At 45.7% G+C, this 18,182-nt stretch overlaps 2 protein-coding genes and 1 pseudogene across 3 annotated transcripts; 2 read left to right on the top strand and 1 right to left on the bottom strand.

The window, feature by feature from the left end:
- Positions 1-1,360: 1,360 nt before the first annotated feature.
- Positions 1,361-3,134, top strand: LOC126507266 (interferon alpha-inducible protein 27-like protein 2A). 2 transcript variants are annotated; one of them, XM_050151534.1, is made up of 4 exons: positions 1,361-1,476; positions 1,771-1,797; positions 2,287-2,448; positions 2,906-3,134. In XM_050151534.1, the coding sequence occupies exons 1-4, from the start codon at positions 1,422-1,424 to the stop codon at positions 2,977-2,979; spliced, it is 318 nt and encodes a 105-aa protein (XP_050007491.1). In that variant the 5' UTR covers positions 1,361-1,421; the 3' UTR covers positions 2,980-3,134. The 2 variants fall into 2 exon arrangements, with proteins under 2 accessions (XP_050007491.1, XP_050007493.1); XM_050151536.1 differs by lacking the exon at positions 1,361-1,476 and adding an exon at positions 1,527-1,650.
- Positions 3,135-4,338: 1,204 nt separating this feature from the next.
- On the top strand, positions 4,339-4,698 carry LOC126507171 (40S ribosomal protein S20-like; annotated as a pseudogene).
- On the bottom strand, positions 4,617-12,618 carry LOC126507172 (interferon alpha-inducible protein 27-like protein 2A). The gene is made up of 5 exons (XM_050151365.1): positions 12,477-12,618; positions 9,071-9,195; positions 6,722-6,880; positions 5,575-5,707; positions 4,617-4,720 (listed from the first exon to the last, which is right to left on the bottom strand). The coding sequence occupies exons 1-3, from the start codon at positions 12,592-12,594 to the stop codon at positions 6,743-6,745; spliced, it is 381 nt and encodes a 126-aa protein (XP_050007322.1). The 5' UTR covers positions 12,595-12,618; the 3' UTR covers positions 4,617-4,720; positions 5,575-5,707; positions 6,722-6,742.
- Positions 12,619-18,182: the final 5,564 nt, after the last annotated feature.

Genomic DNA, 18,182 nt, shown 5'->3' with positions numbered 1-18,182 from the left:
AGCCAGAAATCTGCCCTGTTTCTGGAGAACAAGGGTGCTGAGATGCATATTTTCCTATAGGAATGTATGACCAGGAAATACCGGTGCACCGCAATGTCAGCATTTCATTTTAGTAATGTGCAAAAGCCAGGATTAGAATTAACACCCTTAAAGGAGAGGCTGGGACAGCGAGCTAGCAGAATTTCAGGTGTTCACATGGGCATTCTGGAAGGGCAAGTGTGTGGAGACCGAGTGGGTATCAGTGGTTGGTGGGGAGGGGATGTTTAAAAGGAAATATGAGACAATTTAGGGGGTAAGAGAAGTGATGGAGGTTTCTAGATCTGAGTCGGTATTTGCCTAAGTAACTAAATTTCATCCAAAGTTACAGAAGCTTGTACTAAAATTGTGATATCTTGTCTGAATTATATCGTGAATAACTTGATGCCCAGAGAATAGCCCGCATAGATCTAAAGAGCTAGTTCAATAGAACGAGCTGTTTGTAAAGCAGCAGGCACAGTGTAGTCAGAATGGGTTGGTACATCTTAGGAGGGACAGATGGAAGGAAATTCCACAGAGACATGCAAAGAGTTCCCTCTGCAGGACACCGATGAAATTAGATACATTTTTGTGGATCAAAGTTCTAGAAAAGAAGCTGGAATTTTGTCTGAGCTCTTGGCAAAGGTGATTAACTCTTTTTTAAATTATTTATTTATTTTTATTTTTTAAGTGCACTGGTCTTTTGCCTGCACACATGTCTGTGAGGGTGTCAGAGCCTCTGGCAACAGAGTTACAGACAGTTGTGAGCTGCTTTGTGGTGGGTGCTGGGAACTGAACCTGGGTCCTCTGGAAGAACAACCAATGCTCTTAATTGCTGAACCATCTCTGCAGCCCCTGATGAAGATTAATGGCTGCAAAGAATTTCAAATGTTGCAAGTCCAGAGTCAAATTCTCTTGGGACATCTTTAGTACTTCTACCAGCCATTCACTGTTCCCATCTGTACCTAACCTGACATCTTTGGGACCGTTAAGCAAATCCTTTGTAATACACAAACGCCTGGCTCCTACCAACCACAAAGGGAGGAGCCCCATCAGTTAGCACCTGAGGCCTACGGCGGAGGCTCCCCCATTGTCTCTGACCCTCCCATTTCATAGCTTCACTACTACATGGATTTTGAAATGTTTTGATCTATGTTTTTCTTTGTTCTGTTACTGCAAAAACCTTGTCAAACCGTTGCTGTGTGCGAAGATGACATTTTGGGTAACCTTATCTGGATACTCAAGCGTAACTCCACAATAAACTCTCATCCTCTTGCAGGTGAGAGACATGAACTTTGTGCCCACATTTTTCTCGCTAAGTTTGTGAGTGAGTGTTGTTAGTTTCAGTTTTGATTTAGCGGCAAACAGCTCTGTGTGTGTGTGTGTGTGTGTGTGTGTGTGTGTGTATGTTAAACATCAGTCAGGATAGAAACAAATCTAAAGGAAGCCATCTACTCAGAGGTAAGCAGAGGGGTGGAGCAGGTGCCTACTTCCTTATGGCTTTACAAACCTACACCTGGGAGCTGACTCATTGCAAGGGGCGGGCCATGTCTCTATTGGTTCAGGAGTCCTTCTCTCCTCAGATTTAAGTCACTTCCTAAGCTTACCAGCTAACAAGACATCTCAACATGCGGAGTTAGTAGCCCTCAGTGCTGGCGTGGGCTGGGAACTGGGCTCCCTCACCCAAACCTGCCAAGAACTCACTGACATCAGCCAACTCTAACCTTTCCTATCCACCCCATCTCTCTCTTGCAGAAGCTGTCACTGCTGCAGTAGGAGGAGGTATGTTTCTTGTGGCTGCTCTGAGGTGGTGGGGGCTTTGTGTTTTGCGGCAGGTTCCACTCCAGCTCCTAACTTCTGCGGGATTATGGAGCTGCCTGGGTGAAGAGCCAGGGCCAGAGCTGTGTTTACGCCTGGGACAAGATTTAGCTTTCCTGCCCAGCTTAAGGTTTCCTGCCTAACTTCTCCTTCAGGCCTCGTATATGATGAGCAACAAGTGGGGAATTCACTGGGGAGGGAAGGGACAACTATTTAAAACTGCAGTAGTTAATTTTACCTACTACAACCCTGAAGGATGATAACTTCTCCAGGGTCACATAACTTGGTAAGACCCTGGCTCTGTCAGATCCACTGACCTCTCGGCCTCCACCTGGCTCCCTGCCCCATCCTTCTTTCCCTGCTGTTCAGAATAGAAAGACCCCTGAAACTGTCTAGGACTTCTTGAGTGAGTCTTTCCCCTGAGCCCGTACCACCCAGCTCCTCTTCCCACAGCTGTGGCTGTAGCAGCTGTTCCTGTAGCCCTGACTGCCATGGGCTTCACGGGGACAGGAATAGCAGCAGCATCCATAGCAGCCAAGATGATGTCAGCAGCTGCAATCGCCAATGGGGGTGGAGTTGCAGCCGGAAGCATGGTGGCCACACTGCAGTCAGTGGGTAAGTGTCCCTCCAGGCAAGATGACTGGAGAGCCAGCCAAGGACAACATCTCCCTTCCTCTCTCTCCTTTCTCACCTTTTGCCACCTGTGTCTTCTAGGTCTGTCCCTGGTTTCTGGTTCATTATGAGTGAGGCTGGGGTGGGGTGCAGAGTAAGGGATGCTGGATGGCAGAGCAGTAAAGAGCCCTGGTCCAGGATTCATGCTCCCTGGGCTCTGAATCTTCCCTAACTGAGTGTCCTTCTCCAGTGTGTCCCCCTCTGTACTGTAATGTAGAAAGGACATTCCTCTCTGGAGAGGTCTTTCTCCTGTATCTCGGCTTACCCGAATCTGTCTTCTCCTTCTGGTCTAGTTTGAGTCTCTCTGTCTAAAGCAGAGCCCCAAAGGTTCATACAAAAAGACAGTGGGGCATTTCTAAGCCTCAGGCCACTGACGGTCACTGCACTGTCTCCTTCCCAGGGGTCCTTGGACTTTCGACAACAACGAACGCAATCCTGGGAGGTGTTGGGGCAGCTATTGGATACTTGTTTTGAACTTAGGAGATGACACCTCTACCAGTTGATCCCAAAGCCTATAAGGACTCATCAGGAGACAGTGTATCTATCCCGAGATGACCCTCTAAATCCCTCAATGTTGTCAAAAAAAAAAAAAAAAGATCAAAAATAAAGGCCTTATCCTGGCATCCCTATCTTTGCTCGTGGTGGTTCTTTGTGGACTGGGAGTTTCAAGTCTTTAGGTTTTCTAAGCCAGACTCAGGCAAGAGATAAAAGGGAGGTGACAGACTGGCTGGTACACAGTCAGTAGGTAGAAGGCTTTACATGGTTCCCGTCTTAGTGAAGATAGGTTGTGTGGTATGAGAGTTCTTGGGGACGTCATGAACCTCACTTTTTCCTCATTAAAGGTTGGCCTAACAGAGGTTCCTGTCCTGGGGCAAAGGTGAGAGTTAGCCAAGACCATTGACCCCAGAGCCTTTGATCCTTTATAATCAAGGTTCTGGATATGCAGGCTGGTGAGCAGAACAGACCTAACCCACTGTACTGCTGCAAGACTGACAGAGAACTAACAGGGACGCACTGGGCTGAGCCAATGCACTGGTGCCTCAGGAAAGAGATAGAATCAAAAATGGTCACCAAATGTCTATAAAAATGAAGAGGGGGACTTGACCTGGGGGAGGGGGAGGGAGATGGGAGGCAGTGGCGGGGAGGAGGCAGAAATCTTTAATAAATAAATAAATTTAAAAAAGAAAAAAATTTTAATGCAATAAAAGTATCATTCTGGGAAAAAACATGAAGAGGAGGCTTAAATTCCTGCCTTACGTTCTGGAACCCTGACCACACCCTCACCCAAGGTCAGAAGTCATCGCCCTTGTGATGCCTGATGCAGCATTGAGCAGGGTCCACACTGACACGCAAAAGACTTCGAGGCAGGAGGAGTCTGGTATTTGTAAGACAATTATGACACAGGGCACTGTTCACCGTGGTGACAGGTACCAGGCACATCCATAGAATACAACAAGAGGTTGGGATCCGATCTCATGCAAAGATCTGGAAATACGGGACAGGGGAAGGCATGCAGAAGTCCATGAGGGGAGCACACAGAGTGAGATGAGGTTGTGCGCAGGCATCTGTGAGGTCTGGTCTCATGAGCTGGACTGCAGTCATCTGCAGGCAATCAAGAAGAGGCTCTGCTGCATTACTGTCTGCCAACAGGCTGGCTGGGTTGATGGCTGAAGTTTTACAGAAAAAGGCATGGGGCAGCCTGGAGGCGGTGGTGCAGGCCTTTAAGAACGAAAGAAGAGCCTTTCTGAGGCGTGGTGGTGTGCACTCGGCCTGCCCTGGTCCTGTTCGCTCCCCGCCGAGGAACAAGTCGGTCAGGAAGCCCGCACCGCAGCCATGGCTTTCAAAGACACGGGAAAGACGCCCGTGGAGCCCGAGGTGGCGATCCACCGCATCCGGATCACGCTCACCAGCTGCAATGTGAAGTCGCCAGAGAAGGTGTGTGCTGACCTGATCAGAGGCGCCAAGGAGAAGAACCTGTAAGTGAAGGGGCCCGTGCGCATGCCCACCAAGATCCTGAGGATCACTAGGAGAAAAACACCTTGTGGTGAAGGCTCCAAGACTTGGGATCGTTTCCAAATGAGAATCCACAAGCGCCTCATTGACTTGCACAGCCCCTCCGAGATAGTTAAACAGATTAAGTCCATCAGTATTGAGCCGGGCATGGAGGTTGAAGTCACCATTGCAGATGCCTAAGTCAACTGTTTTAATAAATTGACTTAATCGGGGAAAAAAAAAAAAAAAAAAAAAAAAAAAAAAAAAAAAAAAAAAAAAANAAAAAAAAAAAAAAAAAAAAAAAAAAAAAAAAAAAAAAAAAAAAAAAAAAAAAAACAAGAACGAAAGAAGAAACAGATGTGCAACTGGTCCAGGAGAAGTGCTTGACAATGCATCATTCCAACACTGGATCCCACCTCTCTAGGGTCCCCCTCAAGAATGCCTAAATCGAGTGTGTGGTGTAGGGACTATGTCCTGGCCCAAAGCCAGGTTGCCAGCTTCTTTTATTAGCATAGCTGTAGTGACCAATAGTGACCAACCGACAGAAACAGGATCAAATCTGTTAGATAGAGAAGCCACTTGCCTCTTCCAGGGTCCCAATACCTGTGCTATGATGCCTCCCCTATTTGAAACCATGTACATAGGAGGAGATTCTCTTGTCTTCTCTTCCTTTCCTGATTTCTCCAGCTTCCCCTCTGGGATCTCTTCTATAAGTCTCCCTGAGGGCTGCCACCACTGCTCAGGCGAATCTTTTGTTTTGTATTTTTTTCCCCACATAGTCATAGTTATTTTTAACCCTTTAAGTGATCTTCAATAATTTGGCCTGATCGTTTTTTTTTTTTTTCTAGTACCCAGGGCTGAGTACACGACAAAACCAATACTACAGCTAATTGCATTTCTGGTTTTTCTGTGTCTATGGGAGTGGACATCAGGTGAGGCTCACAGAAGCGCCTTGGGACCCTGTGGGTGATTCCTGGGAGTGTTACCTCTCTCACCTAGACACACTGGTAACTTTTCTAGCAGCGCCCTTCAATCCTTGTAAAAAGGACCTGAGAAAAGTGCTCAAAGCCTCCTTACCTTGGGCAGTCTTGGAATTTGAGTCAGGTCAGGAAGAAGAGAAAACCCACTCTAAGAGGGTTGGCTGTCTGGCGGTGATCCTCTGCCTGGCCCAAAGGTGGTTTTTCTACTCCCATGCCGGAGTCTGTCCCTTCTGCAATGAAGAGGGTGACAAGGAGCTGCTGGCTGTCATTCCAGGTCGCTGCTGGGCATAAAAACTGTCTCTAGGAGACTAAAGAGGACTTGAGGTTTTTCAGGGGATGGTGAATTTGGAATCTTCCAATTCTACAGATCGCTGCTTGAAAAGGAGACATGAATGTTGAAAGGCAGAGAGGGGAGAGCCCTTGACTCTGGGGACACCAAGGGGTGCTCCCTTAGAGGTAGGATGAGGACTGCCTCTGCCCCAGGGAAATTCCTCCTGGAGGCCCCATAGCTAGAGCCACTCTGCCTCTGTGGAAGGGGGTGGGGGCCCAAGTAGAAGATACTACCACTTCCCCAGACCTAGTGTGACCAGAGAACTGTTTTCCCCTCCCCACGCATGGCCAAGGCCTGTGCTGGGCACACAAAGGGGGAAGTCAGTTTTCTCCAGTGAGGCTGTGGAACTGAGAGAACAGGCAGAGGTTTTGGGTTTCTCTGGTGACCTAGCAGAGACAAAAGGTTTAAATGCAGGCCACCAGTAATCACTGGGTATGTTGTGCAGAGGACGGTAGGGATACAAACCTGGCTCTGGCTTTGAGATGAGTGGCTTAAAGCAGGATGTCATGCTAAACTTCTCATAGAGATTGAGCCAACCTGCACCTGCCTAGGATCTGGGAAGACATTTAGGTCAACTCCCCATGTGGAGCCACTGAGGAGGTGACCTGCTCAGAGCTATGGTATCAGTAGCAAAGCAAAGGGCAACTTTGTTTGTGCACTGAGATTTCTCCACCTGAGCACTCACCTACCCCTGTGTCTCTGTGAGAAGGAGGTGAGCCTACCACACACAAGCCCAGGGAACAGAGGCGACAGTCCCTGCTCAGCCTTCACCACACAAACAGCGCACATGATAAAGAAAAATGCTGGCAACAACCCCATTTTATTTCTTATTTCAAATTTGGTATTTGAATTGAGTAATTGTACCCTGGGGTTATCTGATTGCTCTCTGAATTGGACAAGCTGGGGGTATCACCTCTGCCTCCGTGTCCCCTTTTCAGAGCAGAGAGGGGCTAGAACACTCAGATGCCGTGAGGGCAGATCCCGCAGAGCACAAGAGGAACTTAGATGACAGGGAGAGCCCTGCAGCTCCTGTGGAAGAAACAAAGGATAAAAGCTGTGAGATGGGATGAAACTGTGGGTCACAGAGGGTCATAGTTACCAGGTCATTTAGGATGGCACGAAGTACTGAATCTCCACAGAATCCTCCTTATTTCCAAATTCTCAGGATCAGTGTGTAGCACAGTTACTTTACAAAGAATGTCTCAATGCTGAAACTCCAGGGAATGCCAATCCATCTGGATAGCATCCCCTCTGTAGGGAAGAAGGTTGGACCAAGGTGGAGCTTTGAAACTCAGACAAGCTGGTCAGGGATCCTTTCCTCCCTCCTCCACCTCCCCTGCTAAAACCCTGAAAGAAGATAAAGCAGGAAGTGAGAAGCTGGACTGTGTCTTGTCCTCCCTCTAGTCCTCCTGCCATGATACTTACCTGATGTGAGATTTCCTTCTGAATTCTGTGAATATAATTGGTTAATGAATAAAGACTCTGCATTGTCCTGTGGGCATAGTAGAGCCAGGCAGGGAAAACTAAACTGAATTCTGGGAGAAAGAAGGCAGAGTCAGAGTCCATGCAACTGCTGCTGGGAACAGATGAGCCTGAACCTTGCTGGTAAGCCACAGACATGTGGTGGTACATAGATTGATAAAAATGGGTTAAATTAAGAGGTAAGAGTTAGCCAATAAAAAGCTAGAGCTAATGGATTTAATTAATACAGTTTCTGTGTGGTTATTTGGGGGCTGAACAGCCAGGAATAAACATGCAGTCTCATACAACAAATTGACACCCAACGTGTGCTAGCTAAATTCACATGAAACCTGAGAGGGCTTGGAAAGGTATTCTAGAAACAAAAAAACAAAGTTTAGTCACATTTTTTTTTTTACCGGATGTGCTCTGCTTGCTGGCAGCATGCAGCAGCTCCTTTAAAAGAGGTCTTCCTGATTCAGTGGTGAGCAATAAAAAAAAAAAATCAAACCCACACGATTTCAAAACGACAGCACAAACTGCGTTGGCTCTTTCAGGAGGCCGAGTACTTGAATGGCGTTTGTGGCACAGATGCTTGTGTGCCCACTCAGAGTTGGGAGGAAAGTGGCTGAGACCATGCCCATAGCTCAGGGCTCCCTGCCTAGGCAGGTGACGAGATCAGGTCTACTAGGCTTGCACAAGCAGGAGAGCATGAGCGATTCCTGCTGTTACTGTACACAGAGATATTTCCAGGCCATGCATTGTGCTGCATGGCAGATTAAGCTATTACTCAGATAAAAGGGGTTTATGTGCTGCACCCCTCTTCTCAGAATTAAAGTGGTGAGCACAGCTCCTACCTGGCGGTCCCAGAGCTGGTGAGAATGGTAAGTCTGCCATTTTGAAAAGCAGAGAGAAGCAGAATCAGAACCCAGGTTTTTTGTGCCCAAGCTGCTTACCATTTTAAAAGCTCTCTAGGACAGAATAGGATTACAGATACACAATAGGACAGATTCAGACATAAAAGAACTCTAAACAAGACACGGTGTTGGGTAAATGTACATAGGCTTGGGAGAGAGAAGAAAAAGAGTAAAGAGACAGTAAATGTAATATAAAAGAGTACAGACAGTCATAGAGTAAAGATAATAAAATAAATATGAAACTTGTAGAAAAAGTAATAGTGTAAGAAAAATAAGTCATGTAAAGATGGAATATACATAAGAGAGTCTGGATTCTGTATATCATTGTGTTTTCTTTGAATTTTTTGACTGTGAAGGAGATAAGTGCAGAGAGACTGTTTATTGTATGAGCTGCTAAGATAAACCAGCATGTATATTATAAAGGTATTATGACTTCAGAATTTGGGTCTAAGGATTTGTTGCTTTAGAAAAGAGGCTCTTGTTTTGTTTCCACAGAGGATGAGAACCTGTGGATTCATTCCAGGCTAATGTAGTTTGATGGTTGCTGTGAACACCCCCAAAAATTACTTCGCTCAATAAAAAACAAGAAGTTTGGAGAGAATTATGCCTAAATTCCCAAACATTGTTTATAGATGTTTGTTTATATTTAAAGGGGGATATTCTATTATATTCTATAACAAAGTGGATATTATATAGAATATAAATGAAGATGGGTTAATTTAAGATATGAGTTAGTCAGAAATACGCTTAAGCTATTGGCCCAAAAGTATTGCAAATCATATGGTTTCTGTGTGATTATTTTGGGACTGAGCAGCTTGGAACAAACAAGCAACATCACACTACACTTATCCACTGACTGCAGAGTGGCCACCAGGCTACCAAGCCACAACTCCACCCCCATTAGCAATAGCTGACAAGGACATCATCTTAGCTGCTAGAGAGGAAGCAGCAATTCCTGTCCCAGTGAAGCCCACAGCACCCAGCACAGAGGGCACAGCACCTATGGTCATGGCTGTGGGAAAAGGGGCAGAGTCAGGTGAATTTGTAAAAAGGGACTCCCAACACACTGGGTCAAAATGGGGTGGGTGCTTCTGGGGTCTGGAAAAAGGGAGAATGAGCAGAGCAGACTGAGCCAGGTCTTTTCTTCTTCCCTCTAAGGCCTCCTTGGAAAAGCACAGGTAGAAAGTGGGGCCAGAGGCAGCTCTGAACCAGAGAACCGGAAGTTAGAGCCAGAAAGCATAGGCAAAGAGTAGATGTTTGTCACTGAAGGCAGAGTGAGTCCTGGGCTGGCTCTGAAGGGTAGCAAGGCCTTCATCAAGAAAGGTGCTGCTGGTGCCTCGGTGTCTGTCCTGGTCTAATGCTGGAATAAGAGCAAAGTATGCCCAAAGCCAAAAGTCCAAAGATGGTGTTTACAGAGGATCACATCTTGCTCAGGAGATGGGAGATCCGAGGGACACAACTGTTGAGACAGAAGGAGGTGTCAAGAGCCCTGCTGTGTCTCCAGTGAGCAAGTCAGGAGCCACCAAGCTGGTGGGGCCTGCATAGCAAGTCTAGAGTGTTCCTACTCTTTGCCTATATAGTTCTACGGTCCCCTGGAAATCTCTAAATGAGCTCAACAAGCTCATTGTTTTTCAAGGAAACAGGAGCTCAGAAGAGTTCAAATACATTCACTCGGCCCCATGGTGACTATTCTCACAGAGGGTGATAGGTGTCTGCAAAAGATGTGGCCTCTGACTGCACTGCACTGCCTCCTTGTGGAGGCCCACAGAAGTGAATCATTCTAAGACAGGATATTTTGAGCTAAGGTGTGGTTTAAAATGCTTTGCTTAGACGAAAGGATATTGTGTTCTAGGTGGTGGTTACTTGGTGTTTTAAGACGTGAGGAGGTAATCACATTTACATGTTCGTTATATCATGGTAAAGGAGTCTTTTGCCCTCTCCCATTTTGGATTGGGGCAGATGAGGGATATGGTAAATAAATTTGGCGGATCAGAGTATGCAGCGGATGCCCTCCTGCTTCTATCAATTATGTCTTAATCCTCATCCCTCCTGCCAAGCATAGACTAACAAGTCGGGTGGGACCCTGAGATCTCTCTCTCTCTCTCTCTCTCTCTCTCTCTCTCTCTCTCCTTTCAAGACTAAGTTACTATCATAATTACTTCTCTATTGCTGTGATGAAATAACATGACCAAGACAGCTTATAGAAAAAGCATTTTATTTAATTTTTAATGATTATTTTTGTTTTATGTACATTGGCATTTTGCCTGATGTATGTCTATGTGAGGGTGTTGACTCACTTAGAGGTAGCCTTTCAGGCAGTTGTACACTGCCATGTGGGTGCTGGAAATTGAACTCAGGACCTCTGGAAGAGGCCAGTGAGTGTTCCTAACCTCTGAGCCAATTCTCCAGTCCGAGGTCCTTCTTTAGAGACACTTCCTTCCTCCCATCTACAGCCTTGCCCAGCACCTGCAGAGAAGCCTCCTGGGGCAACATGGGATGCTTCCTGGCTCCCTGTTTATGGGGAGGGTGGGAATGGACTTGCACCCCTTCCCTGAAGATACTTACCTCCCCCAAGCACAGCAACAGCAGCCTTGGCTAGAAAGGAAAAGAGAATCCTGTGAGAGGATCCGCACTGTCCACTACCCCATCCTGCTTACAGGAAGGACCGAGCCCTGTCTGTTCCTCCTTGAGAGATAGGACCCACGTGCATTTGTCTGCCCTGAGGAGGCACAGGCAGCTTGGCTCTGGAGAACTCAGACATCTCAGATGGATTTTGCTCTGTTCTTCCATTATTTGCCTGCTTGCTGTTTGCCTGTTGTGGGGAAGGAAGTCTGATGTGGTTACCTTTTCTGTTCTCTGTAGCCCCCAAAGAAGGTTAGGTTCAAAGAAAACAAAAACAAAACCAGCTGGGGATACAGGCGGATAAGGAAATGACTATCCTGGCTTCATGGGAAAAGCAAAAAAAAAAAAAAAAAAAAAAGAACACTACTCCTGTGGGTGTCCCTCTCAGTGAGCACAGAGTACTGGGACTGTAATTGACTTTCCTATTTGATTGATGGAGGCCTTAACCACCATTATGGTCCAGAACATGGATAGCAGGCAGGCAGTCATATGATGCTTTTGAAACCTCAAAATCTAAACCCAGTGCCAGGCAGTGGTGGCACTTGTCTTTAATCCCAGCACTCGGGAGGCAGAGATAGGATACTGTATTAGTATCCACTGTATTAGTAAAAGAAGCAGTAAAAGTTGCATTGGAAATGAAAACTGCCATATTTCCTGTTATCCAGCAGGTGGCACTGTTGCCAAGACATGACTAGAATCAATGCAAAGGTGACAGAAACCTTTGTTTCAGTGTCCACCTTGATATTTGTTAAAGACTGGAAAATATGAGTTGCTTGACAAAGTAAATATAATTACATCAATTCCATACATGGAGCCAGAAACCTAGGATCTAGGGGCAGAGAACAGCAACCCAGAAGCTGCATATGCCACCTCCCAACAAAGAGTCACCCCGAGGGATTGTAGCATTTGGCAACCGCTTGTGCTCTGACTCGCACTGCGCTGCGACTGGGATTTAAAAACCAGTCAGGAAAGAGCAAACCAGGCGGGCAGAGACTGTCTGGGCTCGTGGAACCTGGGAGGCATGGAGTTTAAATCCATGTGGGTGCCAGGTGTGGATATAAGTCACAAAACAATCCCACACCAGTTTGGAATTATGGTTAATAAAAGGATTATTTATTTAAGGGGAAAACTTACAGATCACTGTCCTAGACAACAGCCCTCTGTGTGACCAGGAACAGAGTCTAGTAGCCAGAAGTGGAGCCGGAAGCAAAAGAGCGAGAGCAAGCAGGGCTACTGCTGTTTTTTTTTTTTTTTAAAAAAAAAGCAAAAGAGACCATGCCCAAGTGGGGTGGTATCTTAAAGGCTATTGGCTGAAGGAGCAGAAGGAGCTCCCACAGCACCTCCCTCCACCATAGGGCTACTAGTTAATTAGAAGCAGGGTCAGCATTTGCCAGTGTCAGTTATCAGACACTCTCTGTATCCCACAGAAGGTAGAAAATTCTCGGGCTAGAGAGAGGTGCTTCATGGTAGGGTCTAATTGCATCCAGGTCAAGCACCTATGATGCAAACATGTTAATCTGAATGTTACTTGAGAAACATGCTCGGATGGACTAAGGCTCCTCGACACTGTTCCCTCCTCCAGGAAGTCTTCCCAGACTCCTTTGAACAGATGTTGTACTCTCTGACACTGCCCCCTTACTCCCCACTCTCAAACTTTCCGTGGGCACTCACCCTGTAAACCAGCTGGTATGGTGCCAGAGACTGTCCCTCCAGCTTTGACCACGGCTGCAGAAATTGTTATCCTTGAGACAAGGGAAGCCACCATCATACCTGTTCCAGACAGCACCATGGAGCCCAGTAGAGGTTCCAAACACCACCCAAACCTGTGAAAAGAAGGGAAATTTTGAGGAGGAGATTGCAGAACCAGGGGTGAATTCCTACCAATCAGTTGAAAACCCTGAGACTCCAGGGTATAGAGACTGCCTGCCCAGAATTGGTGGTTAACAGGTGCAAGATCCTACCCCTGTGAAATAGACAGGGAATCAGGAACCATTTCAGCCACTGCAAGTGATTTGCTTCAGGGCTTAAGCATCCATGGCAAAGACATTAGACACAAATCAATCAGGTCCAGCTGCTTACAAATGGCAGGCTCTTACTATGTTACCCCTAACTTGAGCTTAATGGGGCAGGTAGAGCCTTGGGTCCCTTCCCTTCTGGGTAAGCAGCTTTGATGATAGATTCCTCTGCGAAAACAAAAGGAGGGTCAGAGAGGGACTGTACATTGGCCTCTCTTCAGACTCCGAGGGCCTTTGCCACCTGAGGCTAGGTCTTCAGGAAGGAGCGATCTATCTCCTGACCTCACCCAAGGGAGATTTCCTGAGGAAGCTGGAATGACACCCATCAACAACAACCACAGCATCCCTACCCTCCACCCGTCCCTGCTGGATCTTGGACATGTTTCTGGAAAATCCACTGTGGTTGAAGACATACCTAGAGATGCAAGCAGCCAGTGAACTGGTTTTCGTTTTCCCTGCTCTCTCCATGCCTGAGAAACCCATTCTTGCTGAAGACACACCCAGTGTGATCCAAGGCAGCCAGTGAGACAGTTTTCTTTTCTTTTCTTTTCTTCTTTTTTCTTTTTTCCTGTTCTCTCCAATCCTGGAAAACATCCACTGTGGCTGAAAACTCACACAATGATGGAAGGCAGCCCATGAGATGGTTTTGTTTTCCTTGCTCTCTCCAGGGCTTTGTTATTTCCATAACTGAGGCCTTCTGAGTGTTACTGTGTTTGCAATGTATTGTAACATATTACTTCTTTGCCAGGGTTGTTTTGAAGAGACAAGATTAAAGCCATTTTAAACCCAGGCCCGATCTTTGAGAGAGTCTAACTTAGCAGGAACCCCACCCCGTGTAGCTGGGAATTCAGAGAAAAGCCACAACTGGCCCCAAAACTGCCTGGCTGCCCAGAGACTTGAGAACAGCCAATCAGAAGCTGGGCAAACACGGGGGTTTTGTTTGTTTGTTTGTTTGTTTTTTGTTTGTTTGTTTGTTTGTTTGTTTTACAGTTACCTGGTGGTTTTGTGGAAAGTTACAAAAATCTCCTCCTGGGGCTGGAGAGATGGCTCAGAGGTTAAGAGCATTGCCTGCTCTTCCAAAGGTCCTGAGTTCAATTCCCAGCAACCACATGGTGGCTCACAACCGTCTGTAATGAGGTCTGGTACCCTCTTCTGGCCTGCAGTCATACACACAAACAGAACATTGTATACATAATAAATAAATATTTTTAAAAAAAAACCCAAAAAACAAAAATCTCCTCCTGACTGACTTAGAGCCAACTATCCCCCTACTCAATCTGGTAATGCCAATGTATGTAATTCCCTTCTTGGGTTTTTTCCTTTAAAGATCCCCTGCACTGTGAGTTTGGGGCTTTTCTTTGCATTGGGTGTGTGGGACAAGGGCTTGCAAGTCTGTACAATAAAGAAACTTGTATAACTGCATCGCAAGTCATTGTATAACTGCATCGCAAGTCGACTTTGTAGTGGTCTTGCTGGTGGGTCTCGGGACTCAAGCATAACAGTTTTTTATCCCTCCTCACCCGTGACAGTGACACGATAGAAACTTGAAGCAATAAAATTGATGCCATGAAGGTTTACTAATAATCTTGCTTAGGAAATATTAAGTCACACTAATTTATCTAAAGGAGCGCTGCTTCCAATATGACTAGAAGGTGAATAGTATATAACCAGGTTTGTTACAGACTGTAAAAAAAGAAAAGTTTGTACCATAATTGAAGTTTAGGGTTGTTGATAAAGTTTCTGCTATTTTTCACCAAGATCCTTGCTCCCCAATTAGGCTCCATTCCCATAACAACAGGCGAGAACCCTGACTCAAAATCATCCATTAGTTACACTTACATCAAAGAACAGGTATCTAAGCAGCAGCTTAAGGGAGCCATTGCAAGGCCACAGCTACCAATGAGCCCTGATCTACCATCAAGTCCCCTGGCCTCTCATCAGGAAAGGCTTGATCCTGCAGCTGGGCAAGATGGACCTGGGTACAAACATTTGAAAAGAACAACACTGATGTACTTAAGAAGTGATTCTGACAGTATCTCTGCTGCATAAACCTCCCGCCTGCTCACACGGCCAGACTTGCAATCTCCTGTTTCAGTTTAAATTGTTCAAAGTGTGTGGGCACTGGGGCTGGGACTCACAGAGATTTAAGGATGACAACAGGTGTGGAATGCTAAGCCTACGATGTAAAGACGCTAGTAAAATCTTCTATTCATGGCCAAATTCTATATGCATGGCCAGACCCTCTGAGCTAATTTATTTGTTTGTTTATTACTATTGAGCTTTTCCTTCAAAAATGTTTTAGATTCATTTTTACTATTTTATGTGTATGAGTGCTTTGCCAGCGTGTATATCTGTGCAGTTGGTGTCTGACGAGGTGGTAAGCCTCCATGTGGGTGTTGGGACTTGAACCCAGGACCTAGGCAGCAGCAGAAGTACTCTTAACCACTGTGCCCAATCTTCGCCCACTTTTTCTTTACTAATCTCCACGTATGTGGAGTGATTTCTCACAGGGAAGGCATATTATTGCTATAAAAACAGAATCTTCAAAAGAGATAATACTTCCGAATTTTACTGACTGATTATATCAAATATCTCTGGGAGGGTGTTAATTCCATCGGGGGTAATAAGACCTCTACCACAATTTTTTTGCCAGGTTTGAAGCAAGCCTTATTCAGTACTGGCCAGCACAATGAACACTGACCAGATCCACCCGGCGACCTGGTAATGTTTGTAATTGCTTAGAAGATGTTAGGAAGGTTTGACATGTCCTGGAAAGCTTGAATTTAACACATTTGTTAAGAGTTTTAGAGTGGATTTTTATACAGTATAAAATTGTTAAGAGGTGCTCTAAACCAGTTGAAGAAAACATTTCCAACCCGGGGTGGGGGGGTCTCCTCTCCTTTAACTATAGGAGATTATCGCCTTTGGGAGCACGATTATTCATAAAACATTATGGCAAAAAAAGTTTGGCTCTGAGAAACAGAGTCCAAAGCTAGTTCTCTCCCTTAATCTCTTTTGTTCACAGAGGTCGGCAGTCAGAGATGGATTTGAATCTTTTTCGCCCCAGAAGCCTAAGACAGAGACTCAAGTAATTAAGAATGCCTGTTCCAGTGACAGATAAGTCTGGGAAAATGAGAAAGCCTTCACCTAGGACAGACACGCTCATCTGTCCTGTTGAGAAGCACAGGCATTATTAAAATTAATAAGAAGGGAGGAATTGCAGGGGCCCATTCCCACATTGTCTGGCAGTCAGAGAATCTGAGACACTTACAGGCACAATTTGCACTTCCACACCAGGAGGTGGTCACCTGGCTCTAATGTAGTAAAGAAAACTCGGTGTCATCCTGAGGTGCCAGGATATGCTAATGTGATTCTGCTCCTTCCATTGTAACTATGAGGTCACCTGGTGAGGAGGTGTTTTAGCCTACGTGGCCAAGTGGACATAGATGAAACGCAACTTGAATCATTCCCGTTACCTAGGCAACAGAACGTTAATAAAACTTTTCGTTACCGTCTCCCCCAGATTACCTTTGGTATAAAAGCTTTTGGAAATTATAAACGTGGGTGATTTCAGGATCTGAATAATCCCTGAAACTTGATACTGTTGCATGAATTGTGTCTTTGTTTTTCCCACGCCTCTACACTGGTGAGAACTGTTTTTTCGTAGGGGCTGGTCCCCGACAAGTTCTCTAACAGGCCAGGGCTACACAAAATAAACTAACTTCATAGCCCCAAGAAAGCATTACAAGTTTCCTTTAATATGGTCAAGGGTTCCATGCAGGGCAGAAACTATGTTGTAAGATTTCAAACATTTTTGCTGTCGCTGTGCCTTGGAGAAGGCTGCACGAACTCATCTGCCCTCCAGGCCCCACCCCTGCCCTGCAGCTCACACTGCAAGGTCCTCTCAGTGGAGCCCTGACTCAGCTTTGCCTGACAACAATCGCCCTTGGAAACAGTCTCCAGTCTGGGAAAGTCCTGCTTTTAAGAGCACTAACCACAAAATGTTGAAAATGTTCATACACTTAGTAGTACAGAATCTAGCACACAATTTCCTTACTACGCCTAGTCTCCTTAGGAGTTTACTTCCATAAGCCTACCTCTGTAGATAAGATAAAAAACAAAAAAAAAAAAAAAATCTTTCATTTTGCAGTTTAGGCTTGCAGTCCACTAATTAGGGAGCTGACTGAGAGAAAGAGATCCTTCCTGCGACAGTTGATGTGGATTTATTATGACTCTGATTCTTATCATTTACTTAAGAAATGGCATGTGACCTTCAGATAAAATGCCTGAAAGATTTTGTGGGTCTTTGTAAGCTGTGAAGAACAAACAGAGTTGGCAGAATTCAACATAAGAAAATAAAGAGTGAAATCATCAGGAAAATGTATGCTTTTTTTTCTTTTCCCTAACCCTCTCAGATAGCAAAAGTCTTAGCTTAGCAATGCTGTGAATTTTCCTCTGAACCCTACCCACAGTCCAGAAGCTGGCACTTCCTTTCCTGGGCATCTTGCCCACCTGATAGGAGGTCAGGGGACTTGATGGTAGACCAGGACCAGTGGTACATGTGACCTTGCAATGCTCCCTGAGGAGCATGGCTGATTGAGAGTCAGGGTTGTCTCCTGTTGCTATGGGAATGGGGCCTAATTGGGGGTGTGTGGGGTCAATCATGGTGAGCAATAGCAGAAACTTTCTCAACAACCTGAAACTTCAACTACTGTTATGCCCAGATTACGACCCCCAGAGGGAGACCACCAGAGAGGCCCAGACTGTAATAAGCAAGGTTTAATCAGCATAATACAAACATGTTTGGAACCCCTGTCTCCTGACCCCAGTATAGGGAGGTAGAGAGAGGACTTGTCTCTCCTCTGTGGGGTAAGCTTTTAAAGGCATAATTACAAAGAGGCTTTTTGAAGCTGCTTTGGCACGGGTGCAAGGCTTTTGCTCCCTCCCATCCTGCTAAGCCAGCCTTTTCCTTGTTTTTAGAGCAAGGCCACTGTTCCTGAGTTAGGCCATGTTTATCAGCCTGTACCAGGAGGCTGACTGTGCTGAGCCAAGTGTCCTTGTGCTCAGAATCTCCCCGTTGGGGGAGGGGAAGGACACTATCTTCCTGGAAAACATTCTGCTAGGGAATTTCTTCTCACCCCGTTGAGAATAAGGGGTGAGGGTTCTACACTATATTACAAACTTTTCTTTATGACAATCTACAACAAGCCTCTTTATATAAGTTGAACTTTCTAGTCATATTGGAAGCAGCACTCCTTTAGATAAATTCCACTTAATGTGATACAATAGTTCCTAAGCAAGATTATTTAATAAATCGTCATAACATCAATTTTATTACTTCCAGTTCCTACAGAACACTGGC

Source organism: Alexandromys fortis, unplaced genomic scaffold (assembly GCF_014885135.2).
Source record: "Alexandromys fortis isolate MF-2015 unplaced genomic scaffold, M_Fortis_MF-2015_v1.1 scaffold_63, whole genome shotgun sequence".
Lineage (NCBI taxonomy): Eukaryota > Metazoa > Chordata > Mammalia > Rodentia > Cricetidae > Alexandromys > Alexandromys fortis.
Note: the sequence above shows the minus strand (reverse complement) of the source record. Positions and strands in the feature narration are given on the sequence as shown.

Bases quoted from the DNA above. Each gene is read 5' to 3' on its own strand.
- LOC126507266 (XM_050151534.1), top strand. From the start codon at position 1,422: ATGTTAAACATCAGTCAGGATAGAAACAAATCTAAAGGAAGCCATCTA. The intron at 1,477-1,770 runs GTAAGCAGAGGG...TCTCTCTTGCAG, and splicing joins AGGAAGCCATCTACTCAGAG to AAGCTGTCACTGCTGCAGTA. The intron at 1,798-2,286 runs GTATGTTTCTTG...CTCTTCCCACAG, and splicing joins CACTGCTGCAGTAGGAGGAG to CTGTGGCTGTAGCAGCTGTT.
- LOC126507172 (XM_050151365.1), bottom strand. From the start codon at position 12,594: ATGGTGCTGTCTGGAACAGGTATGATGGTGGCTTCCCTTGTCTCAAGG. The intron at 9,196-12,476 runs GTGAGTGCCCAC...CTTTTCCCACAG, and splicing joins CATACCAGCTGGTTTACAGG to CCATGACCATAGGTGCTGTG. The intron at 6,881-9,070 runs GTGGCTTGGTAG...TGTGACCCACAG, and splicing joins TTGCTAATGGGGGTGGAGTT to TTTCATCCCATCTCACAGCT.